The sequence below is a fragment of the Coffea eugenioides genome, chromosome 11, assembly GCF_003713205.1.
Source record: "Coffea eugenioides isolate CCC68of chromosome 11, Ceug_1.0, whole genome shotgun sequence".
NCBI classification, from domain to species: Eukaryota; Viridiplantae; Streptophyta; class Magnoliopsida; order Gentianales; family Rubiaceae; genus Coffea; species Coffea eugenioides.
In genome coordinates this window covers 31325986-31343416 of record NC_040045.1, presented here as the reverse complement: position 1 = coordinate 31343416, position 17431 = coordinate 31325986, and the positions used below count along the sequence as shown (strand labels likewise).

At 35.1% G+C, this 17431-nt stretch overlaps 2 protein-coding genes across 2 annotated transcripts; one reads left to right on the top strand and one right to left on the bottom strand.

The window, feature by feature from the left end:
- Positions 1–8874: 8874 nt before the first annotated feature.
- On the top strand, positions 8875–10614 carry LOC113752264 (large ribosomal RNA subunit accumulation protein YCED homolog 2, chloroplastic-like). The gene is made up of 3 exons (XM_027296384.1): positions 8875–9051; positions 9490–9669; positions 10510–10614. Exons 1-3 carry the CDS (start codon positions 8944–8946, stop codon positions 10612–10614), a joined length of 393 nt encoding a protein of 130 aa, XP_027152185.1. The 5' UTR covers positions 8875–8943.
- A 2599-nt stretch (positions 10615–13213) lies between these two features.
- On the bottom strand, positions 13214–17342 carry LOC113751456 (pentatricopeptide repeat-containing protein At1g09900-like). The gene is made up of 4 exons (XM_027295477.1): positions 14499–17342; positions 14081–14200; positions 13732–13801; positions 13214–13630 (listed from the first exon to the last, which is right to left on the bottom strand). The coding sequence occupies exon 1, from the start codon at positions 17211–17213 to the stop codon at positions 14721–14723; it is 2493 nt and encodes an 830-aa protein (XP_027151278.1). The 5' UTR covers positions 17214–17342; the 3' UTR covers positions 13214–13630; positions 13732–13801; positions 14081–14200; positions 14499–14720.
- Between the last annotated feature and the right edge of the window lie 89 nt (positions 17343–17431).

Below are 17431 nucleotides of genomic sequence, written 5' to 3'. Positions count from 1 at the left end.
CTTGTGAGCTGACTTGTCCTCAAGTCTGCAAAAAATCTGGGAACTGTTGCTCAATGAAGGTTTTGTCCTCCTAAGATGCTTCATCAAAGCTGAGATGATTCCACTTGATCAAGAGTTGCACAATAGGCTGTCCATCCCATAAGATTGCTCTCCTTTTGAGGACCATTTTTGGTTTTAAGGGGCACAGATCATGTTCATCCCATTCTGGCAATGTAGTAGACATCTGCTGCAGAGGGCCTACCTTCCTACCTTCTTCTTAAGTAAGGATACATGGAATACTGGATGCACTTTGGCCCTTGCAGGGAGTTTCAATTTGTAAGCTACCTTCCCAATCCTTTCTTCAACCTGAAAAGGCCCAAAATACTTGGCAGAGAGTTTCAAACATTTTCTAACTAACATAGATTGCTGCTTATAAGGCTGCAGTTTTAGAAATACCCAGTCTCCTACTGCAAATTCTCGCTCAGTCCTGTGCTTGTCAGCAAAATGCTTCATCCTGTTCTGAGCTTTGGATAAGTGCTCTCTGATACTGCTGACAATTTTGGTCCTTTCCTTCAACATCCGGGCTGCAGCAGGTATCATTGAATCCAAATAGGGTCCCAATGAAAGAGGAGTTGGCTTGTACCCAAACAAGGCTTCAAATGGTGACAGGTATCGAGCCTTGCAATAATAATTACTAAAAAGTCCTAATTACCACCACAATTAATTATAGAACAAATCCAAGTACTGGAGCAGGGACTCTAGGTGTGCAATGGGTTACTTGATTCACCCTGTTCCCAAAGAGTTTGCTTAATCCGATATACTAGAATTGTCTATAAAAGTATTAAATTTGCATACAATGGCAAGTAGGGTCAATTCCACAGGGAACGGATAGACAGTTGTTTCTTTCCAAGTCAAAAGAACAAGATTGGGGGATATTTAAGGGAATGAAGATGAAAATAAAATAAACAAAATTCAAAGGCTAACTCAACAAGTACAATTTACTAAAAATAGCAATTAATAAAATTCTACCCAAAGGATCAACTTTCAGGCACGGTCCAATTAAATGATCATCGATACAAAGATATTTGATTCATTCGTCACTAGGTTGGTTATAGCTATCAACAAACTCTGACAGCCAGTTTTTCCTTACTTTTTCGACAGCCAAGGTATGACCTTTGACTGCTTCTCTAACCAGAAAACAACCCTAGGTACAACCGTAAGAATTTAATTATCCAATTGCATTAAAGCTAGAAAAACCCAACCCTAACCAATAAACACGCTAAGAGGATTTATTTAAATTAGATCTTACATTTCCCCAACACAAAGCCAATTATGGTGGTTGTCACTAGTTGTCAATTAAACGAACAATTACGGATTCAATTTAATTAACGTGACGGTAGGATATTAAATTAAATTAAATATCCGACCGTTGATACTCAATTAATAAAATACCCGTGACAATTAATCCAGGAAACACACGAATAGTAACGAATTGGAAGAAATAATGAAAATTTGATTAGATCTCACAGATGTTATGGGCACCTTCGCGTCGACCTTTGGGTAGAAGAGAAAACTAGCCTCTCCTCATCGTAACAATCTCGCCTGATTTAATTGAACTCATTCAATTAATTGCCAAAGAATTGGGAAAAGTGAAATAACGAGGATAGAACGAAAGGTCTTGCTTCCTTCTTGTTCGGAATTCTTACAGGAGAAAAGTAAAGGGAAAGTCTCACGAAAGTTGTCAGAAGCAAAAGCAAAAGAAGGAAAATTGTCTACAGGGGAGAAAACTAAAAGCTTTCCAACTACTAAGCCCACGTGAATCTGGCTTTTTTAGCCAAATCTCCTATGCAGTAGCCGTCGACAAGAAGAAGAAAACGTCTCACAGAAAAGCAAAAGCTAATCTATTGATCTCTCGTGAATCTGGCTTTCTTTCCTTATATTTTCCTCGTAGCCGCCGCTAGCAGAAGAGAAAATGTCAGGGCACAAGCCTTTCTCTAGGAGTTTTAATCCCCTGCACCCCCGCGGTCCACGAGCCTTTTGATTTCCCAATTGCCCATTTTGCTACCAATCCCGCGGGGTCCGTCTTTTAGGTGTCTCTCTTTAGTTTCTGGCGTGGGCACGTCATGAAATAAAGAGTCTTTTGAAAATTTACCTCAGGAGAGCACTTTTGACACCAACCTCCTACAATTCACACAAATATCAAATATAAGCAAAAACTCAATACTTAGCACAATGAGTAGCCAAAATTATGACCAAATAACAGCGCAAAAGGTGCCCAATAATTGCTTTATCAAATCCCCCCACACCTTGACAATGCTTGTCCTCAAACATTGCGAAGCTCAGAAATACAACCAAGAAAGCAAAGGTTATGCAGAAATTTACACTAACACAAGCATCCCGTCTTCCTGACAATGTCGCCAAAATTAGAACACACCGGACAGGTGGTAATTCAAAGAAAATGGTTGAATACTATGAACGCTCAAATCAACATCACGGAATGGCATTACCATAGGCTTGCACATTTATCACATCTTCACCACTCAAAGGTGAACTAAATACACTAACCAAATGGGGTTTTAATAGGGTTGTAATGGGGCTTAGGTAGAAGGTGAGATAAGAAGGTAAAGATAGGGTGTAGTGTATCAAGAGAATGTCCGATATCCACCACATAATCACAATGCTTCACCGGAGAAATTTCACAAGTAATGCATTTCCATTTGCTATACCCACTGTGCAAGTGTTGGAACTCTCTTTATATTTTTTTTTTTTTTTTTTTTGGAAGGGCGTCTTGCAAGGCATGGGCACGCCCTATAAGCCAGAGTCTTCTGTTCACCAGCTTATTGACAAATTTTCCCCCTTTTTCTTTTTTCTTTTTTTTCCTTTCTTTTTTTTTTCTTTTTCTTTCGATCGAAGATGCACAGAACTAGCACCATACAGCTTCTATTCTAACAACACTTGCGACCCTAGATTTATTTGCCTTGCACAAACAATAAAATTCAGACATCTCTTAACGACACAGGGTTAAACAAGTAAGTCTAAAAAGGTCCTGAGTTATCAAACACGGCTAACAAACAAAGGAGAAGGATAAAAGCTCAAATTGGTTCACTATTAGGAGACAAGACGAATGCATGATTTGTAGAAAACTAAAGAAAGTTAGATCCTAAATGCCCTTATCATTTCAGATGCATCCAGTTCAACAAAATGTGGTCTCGACATGTATAAAATAACAAATTCTAGAATGCTAATACCATGTGTGATACCTACTCAACAACACAAATGAAACAAACAAGAATAATGTGCTCGTGCATGGCTCAAAATCTCTCAAAAGTTTCAAGAATGGGTCAAGTCCAGCATATTCAACATTCAACGATATTGCCAAGGAATACCGAAATGCATAGCTAGCATATATGACCACATATCCGTGCACCTTGATTGTGCCATCCATCAATTCTCATTTTGTTTTTTAATAATCCACAATAGGATTAGGTTTCGTTTGAAATTGCTACCATGTTGACAGCATGCATATCCATATTAATCCTAACCTCAAATTGTTTTTTTCTTTTAATGCATTTTAAGTCTAATGTAAATGATTTGTTGTCCATTACTCGTGTCTATATATATACACACCACATATTGAAATTTTGTTTTTGGGAAATGCATGTTGTATTGTTTGTATGCTATAGGATATGAGTACACGCATTTGAATAAGGGCTAAAATATTTATATGCATGAGAAATACTAATCATACCATACAAAAAATAACTAATGTTCAATGCAAATACTACATGTATACAATTTTAAAATGTTTTTATAACCACAAAAGATGACAAAAAAGTATGCAAAGAAATTATAAAAAAAATTGTGGAAGTAAATTTGTAAAATGGTAGTTACTAAAGACATCTAATTTGTCATAAGGTTTTGTGTAAATATGACAAGTGGAAAATCATTAAAGAAAAAAAAGAAAAACACTAGAAGGGAAACTGTGGGGAATTTCTGGAACTTATGTTAGAATATGGGTACTTATCTAATGACACGAATTTTGTCACGATGGCATTTCGTGTAAATACGAAAGGTGTCAAGCAGTGGAGAATTATAGATGACGTGTATTTCTAAAGTGCTTCAGATTACATTAGAAATACAGAGAAGTGGATGTTTACTCCAATGTTGAGATAATCATTTAACTTAAGAATGGAGCCATCATTTTAGTGTAAGTGTAAAAGATGGCAAAAGTGTTTTAATACAACATGTCATTGTAGAGATTTGTAAGCATGACGAGTCATGTCCAAAAAAACATAGAGGGAAATATAGGCAAAATCCTTTAATACAAGATTTTATTAAGAATAGAGTGAAAAACAGTTGCAAATTAATTCAAGGAAAGCACTTGAATATAACCATTAATGAAAATTTTTCCATTTATATCAAATCCTAAGAGCATATAAAAACAAAGAATCATGTGATAGGAGAACACACTTTATTGTTAGTATCTCATATCCCAAGCTCCAATTTCAGTGCCCAACGCATTCCCAAGGCAAAATAATCTAGGCCAAAACCACCAAGAGCAACCCAAACTGCATTGGTTCCTAGAAATGGAATCTAAGTTCTATCTCCACTACAGATGGTTCTAAATCCAAAAAACAAAAAAAAAGGAAAAAAAGACAGAAAAACCCGAATGCATCTTAATATCCTATTGTGTAGCAGACATAATAACATTCCCCTTATTCATCCCTTTTCCAGCCTTTTCTCTAATATCTGCAAACCATAACAAGCAGTAGAAAAATGGCAGGGGCTAGTAGTAATAATAACAAGGAAAGAGAGGAGTTTGGAAATAGACACCATTGGTATTGGTGTTGGTCTGCATTGTGGTGGAGTTGGTGGAGGTCGAATGCAGTTCTGTATGTCCATCCTATGTCATATGAATCATCCAGTTTAAGTGAAAGAAGTTATAGTCATTTTATTACACCAATGGAGGTCTGTATAATTTTCTACATTTTAAGGGAAGCTGAGTGAAATTGTTTCAGTACAGGTTTTCAACTAAAAACTGCACGTTTTAGTTCTTCATTCATGGTGTTTACTGCATTGTTTTTTCTTGAAGTTGAACTATTCTTTTTAACTATATCAATAGGACAGAATGTTAGTATATTTGTTTAGTCCTAAACCTTAGGAACAACTATGGTCATCCTCCCAAAAGTTGGGGACAAAAACTGTAATTAGTCCTTCAAATTTAATATCCTTGCTTTGCCTCCCATCCATATCTATACTATGTACTATTCATCAGTTCATATGTTCTAGAACGTTTTCAATAATCTGACATGTATCATTTTTCAAGATTTTGGAATTATTTATTCTTTAGTAAGTTTGATTAATGTTAATTTAATGCTTTTCGATTAGTTTAGTTCAAATGTTTAAATTCAACATGAAATTTTTTTTAAAATGCCTGCATAATAAAATTTTTTACCTTAACGTTTTCTATTGGTCAATAAATCTTAGTAAAACTAACTTATCAATAAGCCTCTCTAAGTAAAATTTTCTACTTTAATGTTGACAAATAGCATATATTGTCATTTACGAAATATCTTTGTACATAGGATATTATAAATTTAAAAAGTAGTTTAACAAACTAATAAGTATCAATGCTTAACCACTTAGATGAAAGTGGTATTTTGTTTCCCACAGCCATGTATACAAATAAAGAATTTTTTTGATTGTCTTATTATAAAAGGTTGAGCAATGATACAAGACTTTTAAATTATACAAAAATATTCAGTTTCACTATTGCAAAAATATTGTCTACATCTTGTCTTTCATGTAAAATCAATATCTTTTAAGATTAATTCCAACTCTACAAAGATTAATTAGTGGGAAAAGTGCTTACACATTTTAAACATTAGTATTTGCATATTTGTTTCAAAATCTCTAACTACATCTCCTTAAAATTACATTTCCTTACAAGGATTTTAGATGATTTTTTATTATAGTATTTAAATAATTTTTTCTAAAGTTTTAAATTGATTTTGGACATTTTTTATTCCCTTACATTGCACAGGACATAAAGTTAATTATTCACTAGTCAAGAACTTCTAGAAGCTTTCCTTGCAAATTTGCTATAAGTTAAAATTTTTAGATTTCTCTAAAAATATAGTATATACTATATCACTTATTTCTTTAAATTAAAAAATTTTACAACGTCCACTTTGGTCTCAAAGTTCAAAGAATTCTATTGAATTAGTACCGCTTTAAAATTCAAAAAACAAGTAAAAGTCTATTCAAAATTTTTTATCCCAAATATTATGCTGACCACACTAAGCCTTTATCTTTACAAATTATACAAACTTCTACCAAATTCTACCAGATTTTTGACAACTTCCAAATTTAGCAAACAAATAATGTTCACTAAATTACATATGGTTAAAAAGATTTTGCATAGTATTGTATGATTATAACATTGTTAAATATTTTATTTTAAAATTTGAATTATTTTTATCAATTTGTAGTACTCGTGCATAGCATGGGATATAAAGCTAGTTAGGTCCTATATTTTAGTTTTGCTTTTCATTTCTTCATTTTTTTGTTTGTTGACTAACAACCACACGATCGTCACATGGCAGATTAAGAATGCGTTAAAATCCATCAATTTTCCTAGTTTGGTTGAAAATCAAAGTACTAGGTCCTATATAATATTTATTTTGTCCAAAAATTTCGGAACCACTATGGCCCTTCCACCAAATGTTGAGAACAAAATTGCAATTCTCCCTTGAAATTTGTTACCCTATAAAGAATAATACACCAGCGTTGCCTCACAATATTGCACAACGTTAGGCTACAACATTTTTTCCCCTATCCGTCTTGTCACCTCTGGCTACAATGTATCGGTCCGACCGAGACAAATGCTAAGTTGGCAAAAAAGAAAAAAAGGGAAAACATCTTGGGAAATAGATTTTTAACATAACGGAGAAAAATGAAAACTAGGAGGTGTATGATGCAAGATTAATTTGAAGCTACATCTTCTGTTATAACTTTTCATGTTACACTTCTGTTATACTAGCTATCTAAATGACACGTGTACCATGTAACAATAAATAATAATTCAAGTTTTAAAATATCTCTTTTCATGCACTTATCACTTTCAATTGTGGTGAAACAAAGTGTTACATGAAAAAAATGTAACTAAAGAACCCAAGTCAAAACCAGTGGATAGTAGATAACACTCGAATCCATTTTAATGCTATTCCTCGAAAGCATGGGCTTAGAAGGTTTTGTCGCCCAATTCTTTGCAAGTCCTTTCATGCCTGTCCAAAAGCATTGATTTATGAGGTCTATCTAACTAGGGATACAAACGGAGTCGAATTTTGGTCTAATCGAGTTGAATCTTAACTTAATTTTATCAAGCTCTCTCAATGTAAAACTCGAACTTAAAAAAATAAAAAAAGAATTATTTTATTTTTAAAAAATAAATAAAATAATAATTTTTTTAACAAATATTAGAAATATATGTGTCATTTTACTATTAACACACACACACACATATATATATATATATATATATATATATAATCGAGTCGGCTTGTGAACTAATGAGTTAAATATTTTTGAATTCGAGATTAATGTTGATCGAACTCGAGTCGAGTTTGGACTCGAGTTTCTCGCGAGCGGCTCAATTCATTTGCAGTTCTATATCTAACATCTGATTCGATTCAAACTTATTTATACGTAAAAAGGTTATACCACTATGCCTCTTGGAACTAGGGTTAACTACAATTTGCCCTCTTGAAATTAAGCAATATGCATAATGCCCTTGTTGAAGACCCATTAAATTTTAACATATAACATAGTAAACCAAAAAATAAAAAGTGAATTAATGACAAAATGGTCCATTTTCTTGCAATGTACAGTAAAAAAAATTGCCTCTCAAGTGCTTGATGGGGAATAGAGATAATGAGAATGGAAAATGAATTGATTCAATAAGAGAAAGCAACGAAAATCTAGGACGTAACAACACCTATAAAATTTTTCACACTCTTAAAACCACAAAAGGCTGTTATTTTAAATTGTCCTTGAGGTACACAGTGTCGCCTTTTTTTTTTCATTTTTTATTTGAACATTTTCGTCTCGCATTTTTCTATTGAGCTGCTCGTGTTGTGATAAATGTTGTAATGCTTCTCAACTTGCTGGAGATCTTTTGGTAATAGCAGAGTCTCCATTGTAAGTTTTTTTTTCCCCCTTTTTTTCACAGACTTTTCGCTACTTTAAGGGAGTCAAAGAAATTGCCCATTGCAGCCGTTTGTTACAAATAATTTTGAGGGCATAAGTAAAATAGAATTTTTTTCACCTAGTTTTAGGCTATTGAAAAATGCAGTTACCTTTGAATTCAATGGGATGCAATTTATATATTGTTTTAATTCAGGGGGCAAAGTGTTATCAATCCTACACAATAGAGTTGCTTGGATTTTTTTTTAATAAATCTTATATATAATAACAATATATATAGTGTTATGATTAGATACATGACGTGTATACAAAATTTGAATTTCAAACTCTTGGCCACCACCATAGCCTTTAAAGTTTGGTGGGGTGGGAGGTCTAGGGTTTAAACTTTAGCTCCCACTAGTTGGCACTATATATGGCTGCCACTTTAAATGATTTAAATTCATACGGGTACATAGTGCACCCATCTGGCCCAATGATGGTTCAATTTTTGTCGATTCCCTTTTAATGTGTAGAAGATTCGACCCTTTCTTTTTTCGATAAACAAATTTAGGGGACTATTATACAAGTAGCTAGACCTTAGGTACCACTTGCAACAAGGGTTGAACTCCATACCATAAATATCTCATGTAGCAACAGTGGAATTTCATGCCATAAAATATCTTATTGACACCCAACGGCCCTCATGCCTTTGCGGATAAGGCTAATCCTTGAGGCAAGGAAAAGAAGAGGAGAGAAACAAATTGCATTCCATTCAGCAAAATGAACACTATTCCTAATCAACATTTTGCACAAGCCAATTCCATCCTCTTGTCTCCTCGGGCCAGCTCCAAGACTAGAGCTTCTCAAAGGAGAAATGATTTCTCACTGGTAATATATTATCTTCTTCATTTGTTACAATCAAATTCAATGTTCATTTCTTTAGCACTTCCTCTTTCCAAGGCAATACTGCATTTGCTGCATGGATTTCTTCATCCTCTAATCTTGATATATATTTCATTTGTTGTGGTATGTTATTACAATCTAGATGGTTATTTTTGAAGAATGTGTTAGAAACTTTCTATAAACATGTTTTGGAAAAATTGCTCTGTTATCAAGTTCTGTAAATAGAATTACAGAAGTGCTGAATATAGGAGGTCCCTGCAGGTTTTATAGATTTTGGATTCAGTTCCCCCACTTCTCCCTCTCAACTTCTTAAATCCCACCTAAAAGAACCCAAAAAAAAAAGTACAAATTAAGTTGTATTTGCATGTTGGCTGTCCTAATTTCTTTTTGTTTTCTTTTTTCCTGATATACAAATACTAAAAGACAACGAATAGAAGTCAAAAGGCTCCACGGGGATTGATCAAGATATCAACAGCAGATGGGAGATGGCAAAAAAATTGGAATCTAGACTACAATTTGTCACTCCAAGAGCTTCAACTTCAGGGTTTAGCTGAAGATGGGCATAATGAAAATGAGGTTTCCATCGGCCTTTGCATTCACAAGGTCCTTCACTCCTTCAATGATTCTCTTAATGTTAACCATTCCTTATTTTGCCTATGTAGACATATATGTGATATCTTGGTTTTTTTCTGAGAATATAACTATTTTTGCTGAAAAATTAGTATTATTGACTATCGACTGGTAAATGACCTATGACTAGACTTTGAATTTTGCAAAGAAATTTAGTAAGCGACATTGAAGATTTGGAGACACAGGAAGTAACTAATATCGAGTAATGCATAATTGAGAAGATGACAGTAAAATCCTCAAAGAAGCAAATAATTAACGAGCCTGAAAGCTCGAGTACATTCAAGTACTCCAGCTCATTTAGGCTCGGCCTGGTTCTCGAGCCTGTGTCAGTCGAGTTCGAGTTCTGCCAATATGATTTTGAGTCAAGTTCGAACTTGACATTTATTACTTGTTAGAGCTCAACCTCAAGTTCGAGTAGTTTAGCTATAATTCAAGCTCAAATTCGAGTATAACGTTATTCAAGTTTGACTCGACTCGAACGCACCCCTTTATTAAAGATATAGATGAGAAATTAATTCAAAACAAAATAAATTATCTCAAGAATGATATTGAAACAATGAATCACATAGCATTTTTGGATTCACATCATTCAAAATTCATTCTCGAGTCTCCGTTACAAGGTTAAATAAATTAACTAATTTTGTGGTTATTCATCATGAAAATTAAGTAAAAGTCATCACTAGCTTGATCTAAATATTCAAGAACTATAGGAAAAACTGCAGCATCATTTTTTTTTCTTACTTTTTGTAATTTTTCTTATAACTGGCAACAATTAATTTGCTCTGTTGTTAAGCTAACTTATTTTTCTTTCAGCACACCGGATTTGGACTCTCAGTGGATGGAAGGATCACAACATCCTTTACCAGGAAATGTAGCAATTGTTCCTCATCATTTTGCAGAGAGGTACTTATTCATTAAAGTGTCTGTTCTTTATGCAGAAATTTATTGACAAGAATTAGAAATTAATAAACAAAGTTTTTATGCTTAGTTTCTATGAGATTAAAATCCCAATGGATTCTGAAAATCCCTCGAAATATATGTTATCTGCTAACGTAACAAAAGAATACTAGGGTTATTATTCTGTTCTATGCTTGTCATTTTTTTGGTTTTCATCTTTTTCTAATAGTCAACATGTTTGGATAACAATTATTTGGTCAAAAATCATTTGCTTGCGTTACAAACACATTTTTCAGCACGTCTTTTGATCTTGTTGTATTATGATTTTTTATCTCATTATACATCATATCATTAAAAATACTGTACAGTAATTTATTTCAAATAATATTTCAGCAGTTCTGTCTATCACAACACTTGGTATTATATGTAGCGATTAACTTGTTTAGTATTTTTTCCATTTCACCCGTCAAATTATAATTCGATTTCGTATTACGCTTGTCATTCACATTTTCTTCTGTTTGAGGTGTATGGTCGAGTATTGAGTTTAATCATGTAATGACGCAGATTAAGTGGAAAACCATAAGGATATAGATTGAATTTATTATTATTTAAGGTTTTGACGCTTGTGAGTGAGAAAATGATGTTGTGACGCACAATTTTCAACGATAATTGAAGGGGACTACTAGTTTACAATTCTACATTTTAGTTTCTTCCTCATATTTTAGTTCATCTCTAGTCCAATTCATGTATATATTGTCTTGATTCTATCTGCCTAAATCATCGCCTTGCTTTGTTGTTACGGTGTGGTGTTACAACTTTCACAGTCTGGTTCTGATCAGGTGCAGGGAAAAAAACTTAGCGCTGAAGAGACTTCCTGAAGAATCGGAGGTGAAGAGTCATTCGGTTCCTGTCCAGCCCTCATGAATTTTGTTCTCTATTTGTAACAGAAAGGAAGAAGATCTCAAAATTCTGCTTTTGCAGGTAATTATGTGAAACCTATGTGAAGCAGACCTGATTCCCTTGTGACAAGTATCAATTTCGGCTTGCCGACCTCAGTAGAAAGACAGATAGATTATGTAAGTATTTTTATTATCGAAGTTCACCTTATATCAAGATATAACCTAATTAACTTAATTGGGGATGCTTAATTTCGTCTGCGAATAATATAAAGTTAATCTCGTTTGATATGTGTATCTATGGCAGGAGACTTTGTTCGTAGGCTGCGAACATAGTGCAACCTAAATTGCAGCCGTTAAAGGATTTAACTTTTCCAATTCGAATTTGAAAGAAATTAAATCATAAGATATGAATCTCAGCGTAAAGCCATTTTTTTCTGCGTTCTCACAAGGAAATGTCGAGTTTTTTACTGGTCCCCTTTGTCTTCTTAGTCTAATTCCTCTTTCTTTTCTTCACCGTCGCCGAAAATATTTTGAAAAGAAATACGTTGAACATTAACTTGGACGTGCAAAATCTTTGATGGTTGCATCCCCTTCGTGTCGGGCGTTATTTGTTTATTCTCGTTACATCTTTGGTAATGGGGGGGTTGGGGTTTAGGTTTATAAGGTCCTGCACAAGGAGCTCCACAAGTTTGACCGGTTTTGGAGTTTGTGGGGGTTGGTTTATTGCCAATTCTTACATTTCGTAAGAAAAATGTCAGAAAGAAGCATCATTCTCAGGGGGGCTTGGGGGGTCTTTATCTCTTAGCAGCAGGGCACCCCTGTGGGGTTTTCTATCCCACATCGGTAATGGGGGGGGTTGGGGTTTAGGTTTATAAGTCCCTCACAGGACTCTACAAGTTACCGGCTTTTGGAGTTACTGTGGGGAGTTAGGTTTATTTGCCAAACTTTCGTAAGAAAATGTCAGAAAAAAAAAAATCTTGATGTTGCAGATATGGGTGTTCAAAATGCTGCTTCTGTTGATAGGAGGTGGTCAAGATTGCTGGAGCTGAAAAAGAAAGCATACATTTAGGGTTTATCATCTCATGGCAAAATGAAGTGTACTAAAAGAAAGGTTTTTAGGTCATGAAACAGTTTGTTGTATACTAAGTGTTTTCTTGAAGGTGTATGTATAGCTAGTTATTAGCTTTAATGAGCTAGTTACTATTATTTTTCATTCTAGAAAGAAATTGCAATGTTTTGGATTTGTATAGTGAGAAATTAAGGAAATAAAAAAAAAGAAAAGAAAAAGGGAGATGAGATGAGAATACACTTTTTTGGAATAGCGGATTATCATTCTTTTGCATTCTTGAAGAGTTAAAACTTTTGACATTTCACATCTTTTAAACCTCTATTATTAACCATTTGACAGGGCTAATAAGTTATGATTAATTCTTTAACCTTATGCAAATTGTAGGCAGTAAAAGGTTTGTCTGGATAAAGATTTTATGAATGTTAATATGTTGCTAAATTTAAATATTGTCAATGAAATATAAAACCCAAAAACAAAAAAAAAAACAAAAAAAAAGGAAAAAAAAATAAAAATAAAAACAATAAAAAGCCAGGAAGAAGAAAAGAAAAAGGAGGAAAACACAAAGAAAACGGTGAAAATCCAGAAAGAAAGGTCAAGAAATACCCCAAAATCTGTTTCAAAATGAAAACCAAGGAAAAGAAAAGGAGCTCAATAGGGCCAAAGCTAAACCTGTTTCATTGACAAATCTGTTGGGGACATGGCCGCCCTATGATTGGCCAGCCTTTCTCCATATCATCTATAGGCACATTTCTCTTCTCCTAGTTGAAGTCATACAACTCAATAATCAGTTCCAGCCAAAACCAGAAAGGAAACATCCCTGAAACAGGAAATGCCAGCAACTACCTGCCAAGTCTACTTGTTCCATTGATTAACATCATATACTGGATGTTGATTTCCAAATAATGCATCATATGGCCACAACAAACAAAAGTGCAAGTACTGGGGATTACATCATATACAGAAATACAAACAAGCTTGATTACTCAATAATTTGGGTCATCGTATGGCGGAAGAGTTACTAAGCAATTTGACAGCAAATGATCGATTAACTGCACTTCTGTGTCATCACCTATATAGTGACATGAAAAATGTAGTTCAAAAGTTAGTAATTGATAGCAACGAAGAACAAAACACATCCAGAACACCATGAAGAAAAGAACAAAGAAATACCGAAGATATATTCGGGCACATTATACATGAATAAGACATACTCATGCAGCCATCGTTGCACAGAAGCTTCCTGCACGGGATTTGAACAGAAACCATGTTCAGTAATGGGCAGCTACATGATGGAGAGAGCGTACTTGATTAACATATGTTGCTGAAATCATTCTATTGATCATAGATCATAGAAATTTTAAAAGCGCCAAATCAGTTTCCAAGCCAGAATTATTTTTGAGCGTGGGAATAAATAAGTAGCATTTGCATAAGATAGCAAGTACTAGTAGTATACATATTTTTTGCCAGAAATCAGTGGGGTTACAGATAAATGTTTGAAAAATGCATAGCTACAACGTACACTTGTTTTTGGCCAGATGGGGAATGCATGCCCCCACAGGGAATAGTGTAGATCCGCCCTTGGTTCCATTGCACCTGAGAATGCTGATGACAGTTTGATCCCATCATAACAGAGTTCAACCTGAAAAATAACAAAGTTTGAAAAACATAAAGCATGAAATTTAGGTATTCATTTTCCCAAAAACCAATTGCACGAAGACAACATGCTAAAGTAAATGCAATACAAGAAAAAAGTGATCTTTCAGGGGAATTTCCAGCAGGATAATTGGAGACAGAAAAGAAGACCACATTACCATGAAATATTTCCTTGGGACAGACAACATGCTAAAATAAATTGGATAAGTACTAAAGAAGGTACATGATTCTTCGGGCACTTTTTCAGCAGGAGAAATGCAGAGCATGAAAAGAGGATGGATTACCATGAAATATTTCATTAGGACATTAAACGACAATTGTCTGAAGCCTTAATAGTCTTCTTCAAGTCAAGTTCACTAGAGAAAGGAAGATCCTTGCTCAACCATAAAGGAGCTTTATCCGTCTCCATTTCTTTGATCATTATTGTTTTTCACTGAGATGATATAAAACTTTGGCAGCACTTTGAAAAAACTTCTGGGAAAGTACTCCTAAATTTCAAATGAAAACTAATGGCAGTGAGGTGAAATGCACCCGCGTTCAACAAACTGCAGCATAAGCTTATCTGCCTCATCTGTTTTTCCTTCTAACAACAATCTCTTGCTCACTTTCTCACATAACTTGAGATCAGGTATAAGATTCCGCTTGAACATTTGGCAAGCCACTTTATAAGATGACAAAGAATCCCCTTTCTTCAAGTAACTCTCCAGAAGGATGTTGCAAGTACGGGCATCAATATTTGAAGCAGTCCTTAGGATATTCCCCAAGAGCTTATAAGCCTGATCAAGGTTTCCAAAGCTACAAAGTTTTTCAATAACCTGATTATACACTGTTTTGCACTTCTGCCTTTTTAGCATTTTCTCTAATAACTTCAACAATTCATCCACCCTACCATGCTGACAGAACCTGTGGATGATTGCACGGTATGTTACTGGAGTAGGAAGCAGGCCCCTATGAAGCATTTTCTTTGCAAGTTCAATTGCCTCATCTATCCTACCATTCCTTCCCAGTGCATCAATTAAAGTAGTGTATGTTATTGCATCTGGGTGTTTGTTATTCAGGTACATGTCATCAAGGACTGAGAGAGCAGCATCCAAATCATCCTTCTGACAGAATCCATGAATTACAGTAGAAAAATTTACCACATTAACAGCACATCCTTTGTGGAGACAGTCCTCCATGAATTTCTTGGCTTCATTGGTTTTGCCTGCTTGGAAAAGAGACTGAATCAGCATATTAATTTCGACTGGATTTGGCAAAAAGCCCTTTCTTATCATTTCCCTAACCACATCACAGGCCTCCAACAACTTCCCTTCCCTGCGGAACCCATGCATCAGGACACCATATGTAACTGCATTGGGTGTCCACCATTCCTCCTCACTCATGTTCATCACCTCTTTGGCTTCTGATGACTTTCCATTTTTGCAAAGCCCATGTAACAATGCTGTGTATGATACTGTATTCGGCTTAAAACCATGTCTATGCATCTGTTGGAGCAACTTTTTGGCTTGGTCAATCTCTCCTCCTTGACAAAATCCATTCACAACAGCAGTGTAAGTCACCACATCAGGGTCACACCCCTTTGCAAACATTTCATTTAGAAGTTCTTTTGCCTTATCCATCCTCCCATCTTGGGAGAAAGAATTAATAACTGCACTATATCCAAATTTATCAATATGGAATCCTTTTTCTTCTGCTTCCCTGAGAAATTTCAATGCATCATCTGCATGTCCATGCTTGGAAAGCATATAAATAAGGGTCCTATAAGTTACTTGATCTGGAACCAATTTGCTATCCTTCCACATCTTCTCCATCAAACCCTTTACTTCATCAACCCTCTTCTCCTTGCATAGATGTGCCATTACAGTACAGTAACTAACTTTATCAGGGGAACAACCTTGAGACGGCATTTCAGCAATCAGCTGTAATGCTTGTGCAAGACGATGCATATCACAGTAACCCTTAATTAAACAATTATATGTAACAACATTTGGTGTAATCCCAACAACTTGCATTCTTTTCAAAAATATCAAAGCCTTTTCCATTTTCTTCCCCTTCACCAGAACATAAATTGCAGTGTTACAGATAGACAAATCAGGTTCAATCCCTGCTTTCTGCATCACATTCAATATCTGCATTGCTTTCCTCAAATGTCCTGCTCGACTGAATGAAACCATAACATAGCCAAATGCCTCTGTCCGCCTCTCAATCTTCCTCTTCCTCATAAGACTCAGAATCCTCTTAGCCCCCTGACACAACTTGGTCTTACTAAGAACTTCCAGCATTCCATAATAAACAATCGGGTGATGCCGATATCGCCATTGCCTATCAGCCCAGTAGAAGAACTGCAAAGCAGCACGTTCATCAGACTGACACTTTAGTACAGCGCAAACTTGCAGTGGCTTCAAACTTCTCAACAACGTCCTCAACTGCCTCTCTAACCTCGGACCCCATTCTGACCTACGTTCAATTAACCTACATACTTCTTTCACTAGAGGGTGTCTTAATTCATCTTCCACATCATCCATAACTCTCCTCGAAACATCTTCCTTCTGACTTCTATTTCCAGTATACGAATCCAAAATCCGAAAATTATCCACCCCATCACCATCAACATCATTTTCCGCGTCCTCGTCCGAACCCTCAACCTCAAACTCATCAAATCGACAACTTCTTTCTCCATTCTCCTCTGCATTTAAGCTACTCTTCCCGAACCCACAACCCTCTTTCCAGCCCATTTCTTGAACTCTAGAATACCCATTTCTAGTACCATGACTATCACCTTCTCTGACATATTTCCCAGAATCTTTCTCAGGGTTCAAATGTAGATCAAGATTAGTGTTTTCTGATGAATAAAATGCAGCAACTCCACAATTTCCAAAAGGGCTTCTGGAAACAAAATCTCTGCCATTACAACTTGGTCTATTACAAAAAATTACACCATAACTACTATGATATTCTCGCAAACGAAACTTCAAATTTCTACAGAAATTGAAGCGCATTTTCTTTCAACAAACTCGAGCTCAATGGACCATACCTATATGAGAATAAAACTGAAATTTTGGGTACTTACTTCCTGATAAAACACAGTCGAGTTGAATTGGAGAGAACTGGATACACCAGAGAGCTTCGATTTGCTGCAGGAGTCCTTTTCCAATTGACAATATATTGTCCTTATTTATCCCTTTTTTTTATAATGATTTTGACAATAATTATTGTC